The 21,737-nt window shown below is 43.7% G+C and overlaps 1 protein-coding gene across 1 annotated transcript in view; it reads left to right on the top strand.

Annotated features, from left to right (window-relative positions):
* The first annotated feature begins 3,100 nt into the window (after window positions 1–3,100).
* Window positions 3,101–21,737, top strand: part of SRD5A2 (steroid 5 alpha-reductase 2) — an 84,656-nt gene continuing 66,019 nt past the window's right edge. The window contains exon 1 of the mRNA XM_004451080.4: window positions 3,101–3,412. Coding sequence (XP_004451137.1) covers window positions 3,132–3,412 — 281 coding nt within the window. The 5' untranslated portion in view covers window positions 3,101–3,131. The remainder of the gene's footprint in view (window positions 3,413–21,737) is intronic.

The raw sequence follows: 21,737 nt of genomic DNA, 5'->3' as shown, positions 1-21,737 counted from the left end.
CAGAACACAATTCGGGCATTTAAAAAATGTATGTGATAAGAAACAGTTTCGTTTTTCTCCCCAATTCTCTGCCACTTCCTATATCCTTGCCCTTTGCCATGCAACTTGACAGCACCCTCTCACTGTTATTCTGGGATCCATGATATGATTTGATTTTGCCAACCAAAGGAAGAGGAAGTAAGAGTGTGTTAGTTCTTGGCCTGAGCCTCAAGAAGCCTTGTGTGTTCCTACCTGAGCTCTTGTGCTTCTGTTGGTGCCTTAGCTAGATGTGCTGGGGGCTAGCACCCTTCTCCACGATGAGAGCCCTGTTGAACAGATCAGCTGAAGTTCCCCAAAGAAACCCAGCCTGAAGCACGGCTCTCAGTAGCTCCACAAAAAAATAAGATCAGCCAAGCCCAGGCTAGGTCAGCTGACCTCCAGCCAACACACAGATGCATAAGCTATTGATGATTTTGTTAAGTCATTAACTTTTAGGATGGTTTATTATGCAGCAAAAACTGATACAGTAGTGCAAAACAGATGAGGACAAAAAACTGGCAAAGTTAGAAGAAAGGAGAGGAGGAAATTGAGGCAGGAATAATTTCATTAAAAAATGTTATTCTGGGAAGCGGACTTGGCCCAGTGGTTAGGGCGTCTCTCTACCACATGGGAGGTCCGCAGTTCAAACCCCGGGCCTCCTTGACCCATGTGGATCTGGCCCATGTGCGGTGCTGATGCGCGCAAGGAGTGCCGTGCTACACAGGGGTGTCTCCCATGTAGGGGAGCCCCACGTGCAAGTAGTGCGCCCCATAAGGAGAGCCACCCTGCGTGAAAGAAAGTGCAGCCTGCCTAAGAATGGCACTGCCCACATGGAGAGCTGACACACCAAGATGATGCAACAAAAAGAAACACAGATTCCTGTGCCGCTGACAATAACAGAAGCAGACAAAGAAGAAGATGCAGCAAATAGACACAGAGAAGAGACAAGGGGGGAGGGAGGGAAGCAGAGAGAAATCTTTTTAAAAAATGTTCTCTTCCATTGAGGTTTGAAATGTCACACCCCTTGTTCTCTGATTCTGTCTGGCATCAAGAGTGAGATCTAGTTTCCTAAGAGTCTACAAGCTAGCCTCCCAGAAAGTCTCTGACTATTGAGGGAGAGAAGAGATGCAACCAAAAAACACAAAAGGAGCATTTGGGTGCGGCTGGGGTGGAGGGAAAGATAAATGGGTTAAGTTTTGGGTCTGGCTGAGTCTGAGGTCTCTGAAGGGCATTCAAGTGGAGATGTCTAGCAGAGGGGAAATGCAGATCCCAAGCTCAGGTTTTGGCTGGAAATCTAGATTTCGGTATTCTTAACAATCAAGTAGCAACTGAGGAGAAGCGACTGGACTTGCAACTATAAAGCCAGTGCAAAGAGAGCACGAAGCAAGTGTGACAGCCGACACCTTCTTATCCTACGGAAAAGTGCTTCAGTCAAGCGTGGGTGATTCCTCTGTGGTGACCAATTAAACTCTGAAGTATGATTATTATTGTCTTTTATTTTCATCAGACAGGGAGATGTTAAATACCTCTTGGACAGCAAGCAGAGCACTAAAGCGTCATCACAAAGAGACCATGCTCCAAGGAGTCAGGAAACACCCCCAAACTGGAGGGGCTGCGGGCATCAGCCTTCCACTGAGCAGCCTGTATGACCCGGCAGGTATGGATGGGAAAATAGTGAGTTGAGCTCCTGAGAGGCAGTGAGAGTAGTTAAGGCGGAAGGATGAGGAAAGGGAAGAGAGAGATTAGGAAAGTTTGGGGTGGGGGCAGAAGTGGCGGCCTGAAGAGAAAATTAGTAAGGATGAAAAAATCAAGGACAGGAAACTGGAAGAGTGAGGAAAGCAGCCTGGAAAAAGGAAGCCAAGAAGGGAGAAAGAAGGGGCAAACCCAGAGGTGGAGGGCAGCCGGGGAAATCTGGCTGCTGAATCAGAGATGGGAAGAGGAAATAGATAACGAACGAATGGGACAAGAGAACGAACAAGCGGATGGAGGGTGGGAAAAGAGCGACAAATGGAAGAACGAACCGCGTCTGGGTGCGCAAGGGCTGGAGAGAAGTTCCGAGCGCAGTGGACTCTAGAACCCGACTCCTCCGCTGGAGAAGCCGGGAGGGGGCGTCCCGCGGCAGAAGCCGTTCGCGTTAGACTCCGACTGGGCTAGCTCGGGATGTTTGCGGGTGTAGGGGAGGCCAGGACAGTCCCACAGAAGCACGGGTCCCGGCTGCAGTCCTAGCGCTCCCGCCCTCGCTCCGCGGATGCGCTTTGCCAATGGCTGTCGGGGAGGTCGGACAGACGTGGAACGCACGCGGGGTTGCGGAGAGAAGCCGCGTAGGGCTTGGGGCGGGGGGAAGGTTCTGGTACCTGTGGAGGGGGCTTGGTAGAGCATAGGTGGCAGTGATGCTGAGAATGGCGAAGGCCACGGGGCTGGCGGGCAAGAGACGCGCCAGGATGCCAGGATCAAAGCAAGGACTCGGGGTTGGGTTTGAGCAGGCAGGGAGTGGGGGGAGTGCAGGGAATGCGAGGAGCTAGGGGCCAGAGGGGGGGGGGGGGGCTGCGCGTGTCGGGGCGGGGGACGACCCCGGCTAAATCGCGCCTCTGGTTTTCCCACCGTATTTTATTTTATTTTTAAATTATCTTTTAAAAAAATTAATAGATCACACAAAACGTTACATTAAAAAACATAGTTCCCATAGACCCCACTCCCCACCTCCCCATCTCCCCACCCCCATCATTTTTCTAAATTGTATTTTTTGCAGCATTAGAGGCTGAAGGCAGAAGAACGACTCAGGGAAGGGTGGTTTCAGGGGGAGAACCTGTGGAAGGGCGAAGGGGGTGGCCCGGAGAGTGGGGCGAGGGTCGGGGCGGGTTGAAAGCTCAGGGCCCCAGCACGCGTTTTCAACCCCACGAAAGCCTCAATCCTCCCCGCGTGCTGTCTCCCCGAGGCGCGGCGCCGCCCAGCCTAGCCAGGGCCGACTGCGCGGAGGTGAAGGCAGGCTGGAGGGGAGGGAGCCCAGGCCGAAGGGGCGGACACCGCGTGGCGTCTGGCGCTCCATAAAGGGACCGTGGGGGCCCGCGCTCTCCTCAGTACCGGCGGCAGCCACCGGCGGAGAGCGCAGCGAGATGCTAGTTCGGTGCCAACTGACTCCGGTCCTGGCCGGCAGCACCTTCTTGGCCACCCTGGGAGTCACGGTCCTGTGCTTGGCGAAGCCCTCCGGCTACGGGAAACACTTGGGGAGCCAGACACCCGGGGCATCCCGCCTGCCCGCCCGCGCCGCCTGGTTCCTGCAGGAGCTGCCCTCCTTCGTGGTGCCCGCAGCGATCCTCGCCCGGCAGCCCTGCCCTCTCTTCGGCCCGCCGGGGACGGTGCTCCTGGGCCTCTTCTGCGCCCATTACTTCCACAGGTAGCTTTCCCTGCGGGCGCGAGGTGCGGGGCACCGCCGGGCTCCGGTCCTGGAGCACCGCGGGCGGCGCGCGCAGAGGGAGTGCGGGGGACGTCTCGCTGCGGCTGCGGGGAGCGCGGAGCCAGAGCTGGTGGGAAGCACCTGCGGGGCCGGGGCTGGGTTGCGGGCAGGTTTGGAAGGGGTTCAGTGGGGAAGCCGGCGCTGGACAGACTCGGCCTTCATTCCTGCGGGCGCTGCGGGACTCCGGAGGACACGTGCTCTGGCTCCGGGGCAGGAGGCCCAGCGGGGCGAGAGGAGAGCTAGAGAGCTGAGTCCACTGTCCCCTGCGGCGCTCCTCGCCCCCGCCTTCTCTTTAGTTCTCCGCTTTCCCCTGCTGAATGGGGCGGGCTGGTTCTGAGATCTTGGAAGAGGGTGAGTGTTGGCATCTCCTGAGGGGAGCTCAGCTCCGACAGGGGGGCTGATGAGCTTAGTCCGTGTGGGTGTGGCGAGCGAGGTGGGCAGAGTCCAGACCCTGAGTTCGGGGGCGAGGAAGGGAATGCGGTGGAAGCCTACTGGCCAAAGAGAGGCTTTCACCTGCCAGGGTCCACCCAAAAGGAACTTAACTCGCTACCAACTCTTCTGCCTTGCCAATTCCCTGAGAGTTGCATTGTCAGAGGTCAAAGTTAACTTAGAACTCAAATATTCTTCTAAATTAAAAAAATCTCAATTTTCGAAGAACTTTGCCTTCTAATCTGGAACGGAAAGAAAGCAAAGACAATAAGGGATATCAGGGCTTGGAGAATGGCTGTGATATCCCAAGAAAGTTTCACAGAGGTTTGGGGAAGGGAATACTTTATTATGAAGTTGCCTATCATGCTCAAATCAGTTAGCATCTGTTTCACTTGGCCGCACTGCAGCCTTGTGAGATATGAATTTATTATCCCCACTTTGTAGACAAAGAAATTGAGGTTGAATAAGGTTATGTGACTGAAAGAAGATGTTTACAGGGCTGTGAAATTCTGGTTCGAGACCTTTTCAATATACCTAGTAGGCAGATATTCCATGCAGGGAGAGAAAGGTTGCTAAAGGCGACCCATGAAGTTGGACAGAAGCACAGCTTTATTTGGACTACAGAAAAAATTCCAGGTCAAAAGACAGAAGAAATTAAGTTTAGAAATTAGAATAATAATAATAATAAATGAGAGTAAAGAATGCCTCTGGAAACTAAAAGCATGTTCTTCTCTCTTCCATAAGGGAAATTTGATGCCTCATTTCAGAGAGGTGCTGAGACGCAAATTTGAACCTGTCTTTCCCAATCACTTCTTATCCTCTGAATCATTTTTATTGGTTAAGATTTAATATTTATCATTTATCATTTATTCAGTCAAATGATTTCTGACTCTTAAAAGACAAATATTGGCAAATCGTGTGGTCAAAGTGCAGGACTAGTATTCAACCACTTTTTTTTTTAAGGAGGTACCAGGGGAATTGAACCCAGGACCCAAAACATGTGAAGTACATGCTCAACCACTGAGTTACACCTGCTCTGTAAAAATATATCTTTTTTTCTATCATGGCACCCAGATTCTTTAAGAGTGATTGGTGGTTTATAAGACATTTAAGGTAGAAAACCACTCTTTCTACCATTCACTTAACAATCATAATCAGCCCTCTGACACTCTTTTATCGATCAATTGCCTTTTTTTTTCCCTTTCCCCTTCCCTCCCTCCTCCCCCCCAGTTTGTCTGTTCTCTGTGTTTATTTGCTGCATGTTCTTCTTTGTCCACTTCTGTTGTTGTCAGCTGCGCAGAAATCTGTGTTTCTTGTTGTTGCATCATCTTGTTCTGCCAACTCTCTGTGTGTGCGGCATCATTCTTGGGCAGGCTGCACTTTCTTTCCCGCTGGGTGGCTCTCTTTACCGGGCGCACTCCTTGTGCATGGCGCTCCCCTATGCAGGGACATTCCTGCGTGGCAGGGCACTCCTCACGCGCATCAGCACTGCACGTGGGCCAGCTCCACACGGGTCAAGGAGACCCGGGGTTTGAATCGCGGACCTCCCATGTGGTAGACGGGCACCCTAACCACTGGGCGAAGTCTGTTTCCCTCAATTGCCTTTTGATGCTATAGTTAGATGGTTTATTTACACAGAAAGAAGGCTTTTGGGTGTAGGAGATAAGAGCTTGACATTTGACTTCACGGTTGTTGGAACAAGCATTGGACAGAAAAATATGCTTGTATCAGACCAATTATTTTTATCTTCAGATTAACTATTTTCTGTTAGCACCATAAACAATTTCTGAGGTCATTTCGTCTTAAAATAATCATAAGTGTTTTCTGACAATCCTATTGTCATAATTGTTAGACTTGCTTTTAAAACCAAAAACTACTTTGTGCAATGAGTTACAACCAGTGCAATCAGAAAACCATAGAGGCATTTACACTTAAAATAATATCTATTATACTATCCATCTATTTTCAGGGGGAAGCTTTTAAATATTAGTAAAGGATTTTGGGATTGTTTCTGACTGAGGGAAAATTGCCTGCTGGAAGTACAACTCTGAGTTAATAGTCCCTGAGGTATCAGGATGATATTTGCCTACCTTTCCCTGAGGTGGGTCTCTTTCATTGAGGCCATTGGAGTATTGCGCATGTTATCACTTGTGGAGTGCTTACTGGGTGTTAGACTCTGTGCTATATGCCTTATGTGAATTATTAATCTTCATACCACAAAAAGTAGGCACTATTATCACCCCATTGTGAGGTGGGAAACTGGGGCAATGAAGGTTAAATAATTTGTCCAAGATTATACAGTGGGAAGTTGGGGAGTCAGGATTCAAACACAGGCAGTTTGAATCCAGAGTTCAGGCTCTTAGCTACAAAGGTACTTTAAACTTGTTCTTTCTACCTCTTCCTTGCCTTTTAAAAACTACATTTAAGCTTAAAATTATTTTTTATTATAAAGAGAATGCATGTTCACTAAAGAAAAAGTGGAAAATCCAAAATGTTGAAAAATATTAATAATTTCAACACCTAAATACATTAACTATTAATGTTTTGAAGCATTTCCACATGTCTTTTACTTTCCTTAGTAGATCTTTACACATGCTTGTTATATTGAATATATAATTTTTTTGTTCTACTTGATCACCTAACATTATATCATAAGTATTTTCCCACATTGGCATGAAATCTTTGTAAATATTTTAATGGCTGATTATTATTTCATCTGATGTAAAACAATAATTTACTTACCCAGTAATTTATAGTTATAGTTGGACTTGAATTTTGCCATATTTTTGCTAGTTTAAATAAAGCTGTGATGCCCATTTTTGCTCCTAAATTCTTTTCACAAATTGCAACTATTTGCTTAGTCAGGATTCCCAGAAGTGAGTCAAAGGCTATGCACAGTTTTTAGGGCTTTGCTGCGTATCTACTTTGAGATGTAAGGAGTCATTTGGCTTGATAATGAGGGAGCATTAAGGAAAACACATGCCTTTACTCTTTGCCTGGCATTTCTCTGTTGTAGAGAATAAGGGCTCAGGAGGAAGGCTGGCTTATATTTGGCTTAGACCCCTTTGCAAAATGTCCCTTGGGGATTCTCCAGAGCAGTCATATATTCCACTGGATAGAAGATAAAACTCATTGTACTTTTCTCCCTTCAAGGATGACACACTAGAATGTAAGTTCCACAAGGGCAAGGGTTTTTGTCTAGTTTGATCATGGCTGCATCCCCTGTGTGTAGAAAAGTGCTGGACAGAGTTGGTACTCACTGAAGTTTGCCTCTACTTCCAACTTCAGTATGGCACTTAGAATTATAGAAGAACTAGAGATTACTTAGGAATTATTACTGCTGAGATTGCATGGCTAACTCAGCTCGGATAGATCTTCCTTCAGAATGCACTGTTGTGAAAGTTGGGATTGTTCAACCACGTGAACATGACTGCTGTCTAAGCATATGGGAGAATCCTACTGCCAAAGTTGTTTGAAGCCAGAGTCATCTCATCCTTGTTGACCTCAGCTACAGGCCACAAATGGTCCTTTGCTGTACTCTCTGATTCATATCTGATTTATCTTGGTATTCTATGCACTGGTGGTCAAATCACTTGTGCCTGGAACAGCTAAGGTCTTTTTCAAGACTTGGATGTGACCTTGAGAACTGGGTGGAAAAGAAAAAAAAAAAGTTGACTATGTTGTGAAAAGTTTGCTGGGCAGTGAGCCTTTTCATGAAAAACACCTGGAAGCAGAGCATAATGCACACATCAGTGTCTGAATTTAGAAAATCTTCCTCAGGGTTTAGATGTTGAAAGAGATGACCATTTCCTAATCAGCCAAATGAAGAGACAGCTGCCCTAGATTGCTGTTTTGCTTTATTGGTCAGCTTATTCTCCAGCAGCATGAATTCCACCATTTCCTCAAGAGACCTTCTCTGAGGCTCTTCTCTTCCATTCCTTGGGCTTTCACGGCAGCCGTTCTGGCCTTCCACAAAGCACTTCACACGCAGGATCACAATTACCTGCTCACTTGTCTGGCACCACTTCCAAGACTGTGCTCTTTTAAAGTAGAGGCTGGTTCTTATTCATCGTTGTTTCCCAGTGTCCAACATAGTAATGGGGGCATGGTAGCCCCAGGAGGGATCTGTCCACTGACTTTATGAGTATCAGATTTCTGACAAAGGGATTTTTGTCCAAAGATACTTTCAGATGTCTTATACCTGCGAAAAAATTCAGAATCACAGAATCAGGAGATGGTAGCATTCTAAGGAAACTTAAACTTCATCTTCATTTTATAGAAGCAAAACACCAAGAGATTGAGTCAGTTAGGGGCAAAGCTGGGACTGGAACTTCAGACTTTTGATGGGTCCCTGCCAATATTCCTGTTTCGTAAGAGGAGCAGAGATCTAAATGTTGTAATCATACCTCACGAAGGAGATTACTCACTAGTTGAGAATTAGAATGATAATCTGTGTCTAGATTGGAAAAAATCTAGATGATGTTCACCTTTTACCGTTTAAGAAGAACAAGACGGGCAGGATAAGCCGCATTCTTGTGGTTGCTTAATCATGTGTTAAGGATATTCATGAGACATAATTTGGATCAATTAAGATGATTCGATGGATTCTTTAGCTTTCTGTAAAGACCCAGATAGTAAATATTTTAGGCTTTCCAGTCCATATGGTCTCTGGTGCAAATACATTAAGTCTGCTGTTGAAGGGTGAAGGCAGCCACAGACAATAGGTAAACAAATGAGCGTGGTTGTGTTACAATAAAACTTTACCTACAAAACAGGCACTGGACCAGATTTAATCTGTGGACCATAGTTTGCCACCCCCTGCTTTAGAAAACCATGAAGGGCATAGCCTTACAATCAGTGCCTGGCAATTCTGTACCAAAATTTTGCATCCAATTCTATAGTAAAACAGTAGGCGCGTATTAGAAAAAATTCTGCTACATTTAAGTAGGGATTGGTTAGTAAACATCATTTTCTGAAAATTCTTGGGTTCCAAGTCCTTTATTTGAACATTTATAGGCAATAGTAGAAGCCTTGACATTTACATTCTAGATGGGATGACCTCATAAACACATCTGAAAAATATATGGCTATGTTTGCCAAAAATGTAAACAAGATTTAGAGATCTTGATTGTTCCACTTTTACACACAGAGGAAAGAACCAATATCTTGTTCATTTTAAATCTAATTTAATGTCTTAAAAGAACAAGCAAGATAGGGAAACAAGGGTCCAAATTGGCAAAATGACACATATGAAGTCACATAGCAAGGAAGTTATAGAGTGGGCTTTGGGTCTCCTAATTCTTTAGTGAGGTTCCACTGTGTTCGGAGCTTTGCTAGATCCAAGAAGAGACACAAAAGAAGCCCAATTCCTGATGCGTGCCCTCCAGGAGGAAGGCAGGAAAGACCCATCATTCCTTGCCCATTATTCTTTCTGGTGTGAGTGTTGAATGGTGGCAATGTCAGTCTGAGAGGCCCACAACAGGTGGGAAAATACAAGTTGAGGATGATAAAGGCCTGAGGGGACCATAGTCATTCCACGGAACACCCGGAGGGCCCTGGGGCCTGTCTGTGCTTGAGTATGTGTGTGTAGGACTGTGCTTGGATAGAGGGTGGATGGGGGCACCATGGTAGAGTTTGAGGGGGCTGCTCTGGTTCAGAATTTCCCCGCCCAAGTTCAGAACGAAAGGAATCAGACAAGAGGTAGATAAAGAAATCAGAAATTACTACCCTTACTACCAGGTAAGCTGATTTGAGGGAATGTGGCTTAGATTTTGGATTACATGGGTCTTCCAACACTATTCCTCAAAAATACTAAGCAGTAAGCATGCGTGATCAACAAAGCGTCTCTCCCGGGGATCCCTTTTTGAAAAGACATCAGTATGAGAGAATGGGTATTATAGGCTTCACTTTTGAGACTTCCTTCTTTCAAATTTATCAATCAGGTAATTCACTTCTCCTTCCCTGGGGAGGGATGTATGAGGGACGGTGGAAAGCCCAGGCTCTAATGGAAGTCCTAAAACAAGCAGGAGGGGGAGCCAAACGCTTTTCCTGATCAGAATACAAGAGTTGTACGTACCTACTGATTTTTTTTTCTGGAGTTTGGCAACTGGGTTCTGGAACCTGGGGTACTTCCTGTTTTGCTTTTTGACTCCTTGCTATGTATGCAATGTGAGCATCAAAGTTTAGACCCAAGTTCTTTAAAAAGTTGCTGTGGTCAACCCAGGAACCTTTAATAAGACTCAGCTCAACATAGGTGCCCTAAATTTAAAAAACCTCTCAACTGGGAGCAATAGTGCAATTTGCCTTTCATTTAGTTATGGGCTGGGGAGAACAGAAGAGGAAACCAATATTATTGAGCTCTAGGTGTTCCAGGCATTGTGTTGTGTTTTACATTGGTTATCTCATTTTGTCCTTGAGACAATAGATATTATGACTCCCATTTCACAGTAATACCTGTCTGATTGCAGAATCATTAGTGGGGAGGAGTGGGAGTGAGGATGGGAAAGTGAGCACTTAATCTGGTCCTCAAAGGATGGTCTTTTCCCATATAAATGGGTGGAAATGCAATGTTCAGTCAGGAAAAGTGGCCATTTGGTGATCTGTGACGCAAAATTGGCCTGAACTCCATAGAGTCAGTCTTGGAAAATCTGTCTACTTTTAAATTCATAACATCTCATTTATCTTTGCCATGTTATTTCCAATTTTTCTATCCAAGTCTTAAACCAGGATCTGGGTCATTTTCAAAATTGTTCCATTATACTTGCTCCATATTGTCAAGATTGATCCCAGGAGTACTGTGAAATAGGGCATTTTGTTTTTGACATATTCCCTATTTGACCATGAAACATTCCCATACCACTTTCTTTGTTTCTTTAGCAGTATATGACTTTAAGTCCTTTATCCTTCAAAATTTATCTTTTATGTGCTTCAGTATAGAAAGTTCTTTACTTGCCAAAAGTTACATATCTGATAAACAAAACTAAATACCAGTGTAGTAGATTGTTTGCCTTTTTATTATTGAATTTTAGGAATTTTAAAATATATTTTGACACAAGTCCTTTGTCAGGCATATGCTTTGAAATATGTGGCTTGTCTTTTCATGCTCTTAACAGTGTATTTTGGAGAGGAGAAGGTTATAATTTTGATGAAGTACAATTTTTATATTTCTTCCTATGCTTTTAGAGTCGTATAGAAGAAATCTTTTCCTAACCATAAGGTCAAAGGGATTTTCTCTTATGTTTCTTTCTAGAAGTTTTATATGTTTTAAATTTAGGTCTATAATCCATTTTGAGCTAATTTTTATATAAGGTGAGAGGTATGACTCAAAGTTCTTTCTTTTTTTTTTTTCAAACTTTGCATTTGGATATCCAATTTTTCCAGCACTATTTGTTGAAAAGATTATTCTTTCTCTAATGAATTAGCTTTATACCTTAAAATTAGAAATGGGAAAATGATTTGAACAGCCACTTCACCAAAGAAAACATATAAATGGCAAACATGAAAAGATAATTAACCTCATTAGTTTTTAGAGAAGTGCAAGTTAACCACAATGAGATACTGCTATGCATCTACTAGAATGTCTCAAATTAAGAACACTGACCATACCAAGTGTTAGTGAGAATGTGGGGGAGCTGGAATTCTCATGGATTGTTTATGGGAATGTAAAATGGAGCAACCATTTTGGAAAATATTTTGGTAGTTTCTTAAAAAGTGAAACATATAATCTACCGTATAATCCATCCAGCTCATTCCTAGGACTTTACCCAAGAAATAATTTTTTTTATAAGACACCATAAAGTAGGCACTGCCTTGAAGGATTTCAATTGATGTCTTCCTTTACATGAGTCCTAAGGCTCCTTGTAGCTGTAGCTGGTAAGGTGGCCCTAGGGTTACAAGGTGGAGGATAAAGTGTGGGAGATACCAGCAGGTGCTTATGAATGACAGTTCTGAAACTTTCATATGGTAAATTTTGCTAGCAGAGAACTCGAAAGTGCTTTTATTTTGGGCGGGGGGAGGGTGTCAAAGTGAACAATGGATGGAAATATGGGGGGAATGCTTTGAGGTGGATCCATCTTGGAATTTTGTGCCCTCTTATGAGGGCTACTGAATGCCAGGATAATATTTAAACGACATGGAAGCTCATTAAAACTTCTCAGAGTGATGACAGAATTGAGGCCTTATTGCTGCACAGCCATTTGTTGCCATTTGCTCCCAAATGACATCAGAAGCTCTCTGGGCTTCACTTGAATCCACAAATCTTGAATTAGAAATTCACACCTTTCTTTTTGTAAACAATGGGAAATAAAGGAGACAACATTTCAACCTAGAGAAATGTTGTATTTGTGTCCGTCCCGAAGATTCTTTGTCCTTGGGTTGTGAAAGTGGTTGGTAGGCCTGCTGAACTTCCAGCTGAAAACCACCACATGCTATAACGTGGATTTTTTAAAAATTTGGTTATGACCAGTTAGCACAGGTGGCCAAGCAGGTGTTCTTGCCCAGTGCAAACACTGGCCTGAGTCCATCTATTTAAAGAAAAAAATGAGGTATACTAGTTATTCAAATAAATTATCTACTCGGACCAAGGGGTTGATCTCATTCTCTTTATATACTCAAATTTTGATCTTCTGGAGTATTAAAAAACAGAGCCAAAGATCAGTCACTGTATTAGTCAGGATTCTTCAGGGAAATGGAACTGACAGGATACATACATACACACACGTATGTATATAGGTATAGGAGATTTACTATAGGAATTGGCTCACACAGCCATGGAGTCTAGCAGAACTGAATTCTATAGTGCTGGCTGCTGCCTGGAAACTCTGAAAAGTGATTTTGCAGTCTGGCAAGTCTGAACACCATAGTGCAGACTGCAAGTTGAAACTCCAATAAAGGTGAAGTTGAATTCCCTAGGAGAAGCTGGTTGGCTGACTTCCATAATTCTCAGTTCTAACTCTTAAGACCACAGCTTATTGGATGAGGAGATGCTGGGCATTACTGAGGACAGTCTCCTTTGTTGATTATACATGCAATCAACTGTGGATATAATCAACTGATTAGAGATGGAAATTCATCTATAAAATACTCTCAGAGTGAGAATCAGGCCAGTGTGGGCTTTGACCGAACAACTATAACCTAGCCAAGTTGACACGTGAATTACCACCACAGTAGCCTGTTTCCTTTAAAAGGATGTACCCTGTTTTAGTTTGTCAGGACCTGGAAGAAACTGTCACAGACCTGCTGCTTTAAAAGACAGGAATTCATTGTCTTACAGTTTCATGAGAAATCCAAAATCAAGGTGTCAGCAGGGCCATGCTTCCTCTGAAGTCTGCAGGATTCTGGTGGTGACTTTCTAACAATCTCTGCCTTTGTCATATGCCCCCCCTCCCCATCTCTTCATCAGTTGTCTGGACCTCTGCCCACATATCTTCTCCTTATAAGGACTTTAATCATACTGGATTAGGGCTAACCAGGTATGGCTTCATTTTAGCTAATAACATCTTCAAAGATCCTATTTACATATGAGTTCACATTTAGAGGACTGGGAGTTAGGACTTAAACGTAACTTTAAGGGGGACACAATTCCATCTATAACATACCTCAAGTATTATTGCTCTTTCCATCATTCAGGGACAACCTGGAAAGCTTTTGTAAAAATTTCAATTTTTTATTTTGAAATAATTTCAAACACAGGACAGTTACAAAAATAATACAAGCTGCATGCAAAGATCTCTAATATATTCCTGTCTTCCCAGATAACCTAATCCACCAATTTTAACATTTTGCCACATTCACCATATCATTCTATCAATCCAGCTCTCTATACATCTGAACACTTGTGTGTAGGTTGTATATATCATGCTCCTTGAACATTTAATCCTGCCATGTACATTTCCCAAGAACAAGTAAAATCACTTATGTACCACCATTAGTACAGTTATCAAGTTCAAGAAATTCGACACGTATCTAAAGCTTAGTCTATATTACAATGTTTTTCCTATGTCCCAATAATGTAATATTGAGCCTTCTTCTGTTAGATCCCATCCTTTCTAGGGTCATGGATTGTCTTTAATTGTCATTGTCTTTTTATTTGCCCATGTTTTATTTTAATTGTGGGAATATATATACAATGTGAATTTCCATCTCATCCATTCCCAAGCATGCCATTCAGTGGGATTAATCACATTTCACAATGTTGTGGTACCTGTACCTCTATCCATTACTAAAACTTGTCCATTTCCTCAAAAAGGAACTGTATATCCATTTCACATTAACACCAATCCCCCAATCCTTTACACCTGATTCTGTGAACTTGTATATTCTCTGATTTTTAAAATATTTTTTATGTAGTTATCATGCCACTTAAATTTAACATCCTAAACCTTAACAATCTTGTTTGCTTTGACTTCAACTTAATTTCAATAGCATACACGTACAGTATTCCTATACCTTTCTGGCCCCCATCTTTATGTAGTTCTTGTCTCGCATTACATGTGTACACACTATGAGTCCAAAACCATTGCTTTTCCATTACATTTTAGGCATTTGCCTTTTGGATCCTGTAGGAAGCAAGAAATTTATTAAAAGTTAATACAAACCAAAAATACAATAGTACTGGCATTTTTATTAGCCCCTGTCATTACTCTTATCAGAGATCTTTATTTCTTCATGTGGCTTTGATCTGTTGTCTAGTGTCCTTTCCTTTCAACCCAAGGAACTCTCTCTAGCTTTTCTTGGCCTAGTCTAGTGGTAATGAATTATCTCAGGTTTTATTTGTCTGGGAATGTTTTAACCTCACTCTCATTTTTGAAAGACAGTTTTGCAGCATGTACAATATTATACTTGGTTGGCAATTTTTTGCTTTCAGAACTTGAAATATGCCTTCCCACTGCCTTCTTGCCTTTATGGTTTCCAATGAGAAATCGGCATTTACTCTTATTGATTCTCTCTTGCAGCTTTCAGAATTTTCTCTTTATCTTTGGAATTTGATAGTTTGTTTATAATGTGCCATGGCATGGTTCTATTCTGGCTTATCCTGTTTGGAGTTTATTGAGTGACCTGGATGTATATATTCATGTCTTTTGTTAAATTTGAGAAGTCTTCAGCCTTTCTTTTTTTTAAATTTATTATTATTATTTTTAAAAGATACATAGATTACACAAAATGTTACAATAAAAAATATGAGGTTCCCATATACCCCACTCCCCACACCCCCCATGCCCCCCACATCAACAACTTCTTTCATTAGAGTGGTACATTCATTGCATTTGATGAGTACATTTTGGAGCATTGCTACACAGCATGGATTATAGTTTATGTTGTAGTTTACACTCTCTCCCAGGCCATTCAGTGGGTTATGGCAGTATATATAATGTCCTACATCTGTCCCTGCAATATCATTGAGGACAACTCCAAGTCCTGAAAATGCCCCCATGTCACACCTCCTTTTCCCTCTCCCTGCCCTCAGCAACTCCCGTGGCCATTGTCTTCACATCACTCTAATCCCTATTTCATTCCTCCATCCTGACTTTAGATGGTCTCTCTGTCCCTTTCTCTCTTTCTTTTCCCACTGGGACCCCCACAATGTGCTCGATGGTGTCCCACAGGTTTCTTAGGCTCTGTTCACTTTTCTTCATTCTTTCTTCTTTCTGCTCCTCAGACTATATGATTTCAGTTGTTTTAACTTCAAGTTCACTGAGTCTTCCTTCTGCAAATACCATCTGCTCTTTAAGCCCTCTATTTTAAATTTGTGTCCCTGTGGTATTCAGCTCTAATTGGTTCCTTTCTTAATTTCTATCTATTGATATTCTGTTTGTGTTCATCTGTTGTTTTCCTGATTTCCTTTAGTTCTTTGTCCATGTTTTCCTTTAGCTCTTTGAGCATATTTAGGATAATTTAAAAAAGTCTTTGTCTGATATGTTTCAGGTCTGATCCTCCTCTATGATGGCTCTAATACTTTAATCTTCTCCTTTGTTTGGGTCATCACTTCCTATTTCTTTGTATGGTTTGTAACCTTTTGTTGAATCTGCACATTTCAGCATTTTACTATGTTATCACTGAAATTTAGGCTCTGTGACATCTGTTCTTCAAGCTTGAATCCAGCTCTTTTATGACCTAGTTTCTACAGTATGAGCTACAAAAAGAAGAAGGAAAAAGGAAAAAGACCTTTCCCAGGCTTTGAATATTGACCTGTACAAGCACTCTTCTTCAGGCTTATCCATGCAATGGGTTATATGAGTATAGCTCCAGGTCAGTGCTTAGGGGCCTCTCTGATTCTTTCTGCCCATGCGTCTTGTCTTGGGCATGCGCACGTGTCCCTAGGGGCTTCCCAGTTTACGTGGCTACAAACATCCCCTCTTCCCTAGGAACAGCATCCTCATGGTCCTGGGCACTGCACTGTAGGCCCTACAGCCAGCAACCATTTGCTTCAAGTAGCATGACTTGACTGGTCTCTCACAGCATTCTCCAGGAGAGTGCTCTGAGCTGCCTTCTACATGCAGGGTAAGTTCTGCCATGGTAGGTTCCTCAGGGAACCATCAGACAGATTTTTTCACACATGCTCCCAGCAGGGACACAGGTCCCCTCAACTCTCCATCTTGGAACTTGCCTCTCTGGGAACCTGACTTGTCAGTGTGATGTGGGAGGGGCCAGCCAGGGTGCCAGGAGACCCCACAGCTTTTAAGTGACCTTTTCCTTGGTTCAGTGTTTGCCCTGTTACTGTTGTTTTCTGGAACTATAGAAAGATTTTTCTGCCAGTTTTTGCTGTTTGTTCAAAGCCTCTTTGAGGGCCTGAGTCCTGAGACATGTCACTTCACCATCTTGATTGGGCCCTCTTTGTCTCTTAATTTCCATGGTCAGTGTAAAAATGTAGTGCCCTAATAAAGGAAAAAAACAAACAAACCATGGATTCAGATCCTACAGGATTAAGGATTGGATCCCTGCCCCAGGTAAAGAACCCTGGGCTCTGAGGTGCAGCAGAGGTTAAGGGGAACATGGTATGGATGGTGGAAAGAAGGTAGCCCTGTAGCAGAAACAGGAAGGTTAGTATCTATGTTTTATATTATCCTGTTGATTCATTTCCTTCTTTCATTCCCTGCTACCTTATCTAAAGAACACTGGTGGTGGCTAATGTTTTAGATTTCACATGGTTTGTGACTGATTTGACATGCCTGCAGTGATATGATAAAATTGGCACTTTGTTGTTCTTTCTGTTGGGTGATAACTGAGATGCAGGAGGGGTGGAAAGTTTCAGAGCTCTCATGTTTACACTCCCTCCAGATCTGCTCTTCACCCTTCTCAACCTTGATCTCTGCCCCTTGAAATAGTACTATATGGATTACATCAAAAGGCTCCATTTCCCTTTAATTTTTGGTTGAATTTGACCAATGGAGAATCCCAGCAGGAGATCAGAAGGTGGCAAGATAGTGATGCTGGAGTAATTATTTCTCTGGCTCTTAACTGTAAAATGGGCATGTATTAGTCAGGGTTTTCTAGGGAAACTGAATCAACAAGGGATATCTTTCAATAGTATGAGATTTATCAGAGTCTCTAATGCAGCCATGGAGATGAACAAGTCCAGATTCCGCAGGCAGGCTGCAACCAGGATCTCTGATGAAAGTCCATTGAAGGTTCTTGATGAGTTCTGGGAGATGTTGGCTATCCAAAGACGAACTGGAAAATTCTCACTCAATGCTGGAATCACTTCCCTTTTTAAGGCATTCAGCCGATTGGATAAAGCCTCACTCACTGCTCATGGCAATCTCTCTGATTATGTAATTATAACCAGCTGTTGGGAAGTGGACTTGGCCCCATGGTTAGGGCATCTGTCTACCATGTGGGAGGTACGCGGTTCAAACCCAGGGCCTCCTTGATTCATGTGGAGCTGGCCCACGTGCAGTGATGATGCGCACTAGGAGAGCCCTGCCATGCAGGGGTGTCCCCTGTGTAGGGGAGCCCCACATGCAAGGAGTGTGCCCCATAAGGCGAGCCACCCAGCACAAAAGAAAGTTCAGTCTGCCCAGGAACGGTGCCGCACACACAGAGAGCTGACACAAGATGATGCAACAAAAAGAGACATAGATTCCTGGTGCCGCTGATAAGGATAGAAGTGGTCACAGAAGAACACAAGGTGAATGGACACAGAGAGCAGACAACTAGGGCATAGGGGGAGGGGAGGTAAATAAATAAATAAATCTTTAAAAAAACAAACGAACAGCTGTCTATGATTTACCACTGCAGAAAGTCAATGATGACTGAAGTCCATAAATGCCCTTGTATTACGGTTAGCTCAGTGCTTGCTTGATCAAACAACTGGGCACAATTACCTGGCTGAGTTGACATAATAGCTTAACTATCACAGACCATCCCTTGTCAACTTGGCAACCACACACATTACCTTAAACCATGTTTAGTTTCTAAGTAAAAACATTAACAGACATGCATATATATATATTTCTGACTAACAATGTTCAACTCTGCTGCATACAACAGGAAATGCATTAATTCCATACAGAATAGGGTGCAAGTTCTTGGGTGATACTTACTCTCAAAATTGACATCCTCCAATATTATGACATGAAATGGATACAATTTGTTATAGAATAAGGGGACAATTCAGGGAAGAAGACAAACAAATTCATTTTGTGTATATATATTATCATTATAATGAAACCAGGAAGAAAGTTTCATGACCATTATAGTCCTCATTTCTGTAACTGGTCACATGGTCAAAGTTCATCACTACCTTCTTCAACCACCCATTCCATGTTTCTAATACCCTCAGCAAGCACTACAGCTGGCCATGGCTTTTTGCCTGATGGGGTAACCCAAACTTTCATTCCTGAAGATTCTGGACCATTCTTAGTCCTGCATGGATTGGGTTGTTGCAATTTCCCATTGACTTTAATCATAGGACATGGCAGTACTAGGAGATGCCCTAGAGGATCTCCTGTATTCCAGGCAAACTCTTCTTTACCCCCATTATGCAGATGCAGTCTTATTTCCCCTTGACAGTCAGGATCAATCACCCCAGCTAGTAAAGTAATTCCCTTCTTTGACTGTTGATTCAGAGGTAAGAGGAGCCCAAAGTGGCCAGGTTGCAGTTTTAACTTCCAGTTCAGTGGAATCATTGTTTATGTTCCCTGGTGACAACACTCCTACTTTTGGGGGTAAAACCTGTAGAACAGCAGAGTTTGAGCCTGCAGGGACAGGAAGAAAAATTTTCCTAGTGGGTCACTAGGGGTAACAGTGAGTGGAGCCACTCCCATTTCCACCCCTTGATTCCTGGACTCATGGATCCTGGTTATGGGAGAAACAGCACCATAGAGTGGATGCTGATTTAAAGCATACACAGGTTCCTGGAGAACAATGCCCCAGCCCTGCAAGGTTTGGCCACCTAGTTGGCACTGTAATTGAGTCTTCAAAAGGCCATTCCAGCGTTCTATCAATCCAGCTGCTTCAGGGTGACGGGGAAATGGTAAGACCAGTGAATTCCATGGGCATGTGCCCATTCCTGCACATCATTTGCTGTGAAATGGGTTTCTTGATTGCAAGCAATGCTGTGTGGAATGCCATGGCAGTAGATAAGACATTTGGTAAGTCTGCAGATGGTAGTTTTGGAAGAAGCATTGCGTGCAGGAAATGCAAATGCATATCCAAAATATGTGTCTATTCCTGTTAAAACAAATTGCTGCCCCTTCCAAGTGGACCAAGTGGTCCAATGTAGTCAACCTGCCACCAGGTAGCAGGCTAGTCACCTTGAGGAATGGTGCCATATTGGGGGCTGAGTGTGGGTCTCTGCTGTTAGCAGATTGGGCACTCAGCAGTGACTGTAGTCAAGTCTGCTTTGGTAAGGGGAAGTCTGTGTTGCTGAGCCCATGCATAATCTCCATCCCTACCTCCATGGCCACTTTGTTCATGAGCCCACGGGGCAATGACAGGAGTGGCTGGGGAAAGAGGCTGAGCATTAGCCACAGAGCACGTTATCTTATCCACTCGATTATTACAATCTTCCTCTGCTGAAATTACCCTCCGGTGAGCATTCATGTGGAACACAAAAATCTTCATTTTTTTTGCCCACTCAAAAATGTCGATCCACATACCTCTTCCCCAGACCTCCTTGTCAGCATTCAAGTTCCTACCAAGTCCCTGACCACCCAGCCAAACTACTGGCAACAGCCCATAAATCAGTGTACAAACGCACCTCTGGACATTTCTTCTTCCAAGCAAAATGAACAACCAGGTGCACTGCTTGAAGTTCTGCCCACTGGGAGGATTTGCCCTCACCACTGTCCTTCAGGGATATCCCAGAAAGGGGTTGCAGTGCTACAGCTGTCCACTTTCAGGTGGTACATGCATATCACACAGAACCATCTGTAAACCAGGTCTGAGTTTTCTCTTCCTCAGTCAACTGATTGTAAGGGACTCCCCAAGAGGTCAAAGCTGTGGCTGGGAAAGAGAAGGTAACATGGCAGGCGTGGTGATCATGGGCATTTGGGCGACTTCCTCAGGTAACTTACTTGTGCCTTCAGGACCTGCTCGAGTCCTATCTTGTATATACTACTTCCACTTTATTATGGAGTGCTACTGTGCATGCCTAACTTTATGGTTTGGTGGGTCAGACAATACCCAGCTCATGATAGGCAACTCAGGTCTCATGGTAACTTGATGGCCCATGGTTAAGCATTCAGTCTCTACTAAGGCCCTGTAGCATGCCAAATGCTATTTCTCAAAAGGGGAGTAGTTATCTGTAGAGGATGACAGGACTTTGCTCCAAAATCCTAAGGGTCTTTGCTGTGATTCTCCTATAGGGGCCTGCCGAAGGCTCCAGACAGCATCTCTATTTGCCACTGAAACTTCCAGCACAATTGGATCTGCTGGATCATGCAGATGAAGTGGCAGTGCAGCTTGCACAGCAGCTTGGACCTGATGCAGAGGTTCTTCTTGTTCCAGTCCCCAGTTGAAAGTAGCAGCTTTTCTGGTCACCTGCTAAATGGCCCTGAGTAGCACACCTAAATGAGGAATGTGTTGTCTCCAAAATCCACAGAGACCAACTAAGCATTGTGCCTCTTTTTTGGTCTTAGGAGGAGCCAGATGCAACAGCTTATCCTTCACTTTAGAAGGAATATCTTGACATGCCCCACACCACTGGACACCTAGAAATTTCACTGAGGTGGAAGGACCTTGTATTTTAGTTGGATTTATCTCCCATTCTCTCTCACACAAATGCCTTACTAAGTATAGAGTCTCTGCTACTTCTTGCTCACTACATCCTATGAACATGATATCATCAATTTAATGGACCAATGTGATGTCTTGTGGGAGGGAGAGACGATCAAGATCCCTGTGGGCAATATTATGACATAGGGCTGGAGAGTTGATATACCCTTGAGGCAGGACAGTGAAAGTATACTGCTGGCCTTGCCAGCTGAAAGCAAACTGTTTCTGGTGGTCCTTACTAATAGCAATTGAGAAAAAAGAATTTTCCAAATCAACAGCTGCATACCAGGTAGCAGGGGACTTGTTGATTTGCTCAAGCAATGATATCACATCTGGGATAGCAGCTGCAGTTGGAGTTACCACCTGGTTAAGTTTACAGTAATCTACTGTCATCCTCCAAGATCCATCTGTTTTCCGTACAGGCCAAATAGGAGAATTGAATGGGGATGTGGTGGGAATCACCACCCTGCATTCTTCATATCCCCGATGGTGGCACTAATCTCTGCAATCCCTCCAGGAATCCAGTATTGCTTTTGGTTTACTATTTTGCTAGGTAGGGGCAGTTCTAGTGGCTTCCACTTGGCCTTTCCAACCATAATAGCCCTCATTCCACAAGTCAGGG

The sequence above is a fragment of the Dasypus novemcinctus genome, chromosome 17 (genome assembly GCF_030445035.2).
Source record: "Dasypus novemcinctus isolate mDasNov1 chromosome 17, mDasNov1.1.hap2, whole genome shotgun sequence".
NCBI classification, from domain to species: Eukaryota; Metazoa; Chordata; class Mammalia; order Cingulata; family Dasypodidae; genus Dasypus; species Dasypus novemcinctus.
This window is presented reverse-complemented; position numbering and strand designations above follow the sequence as displayed.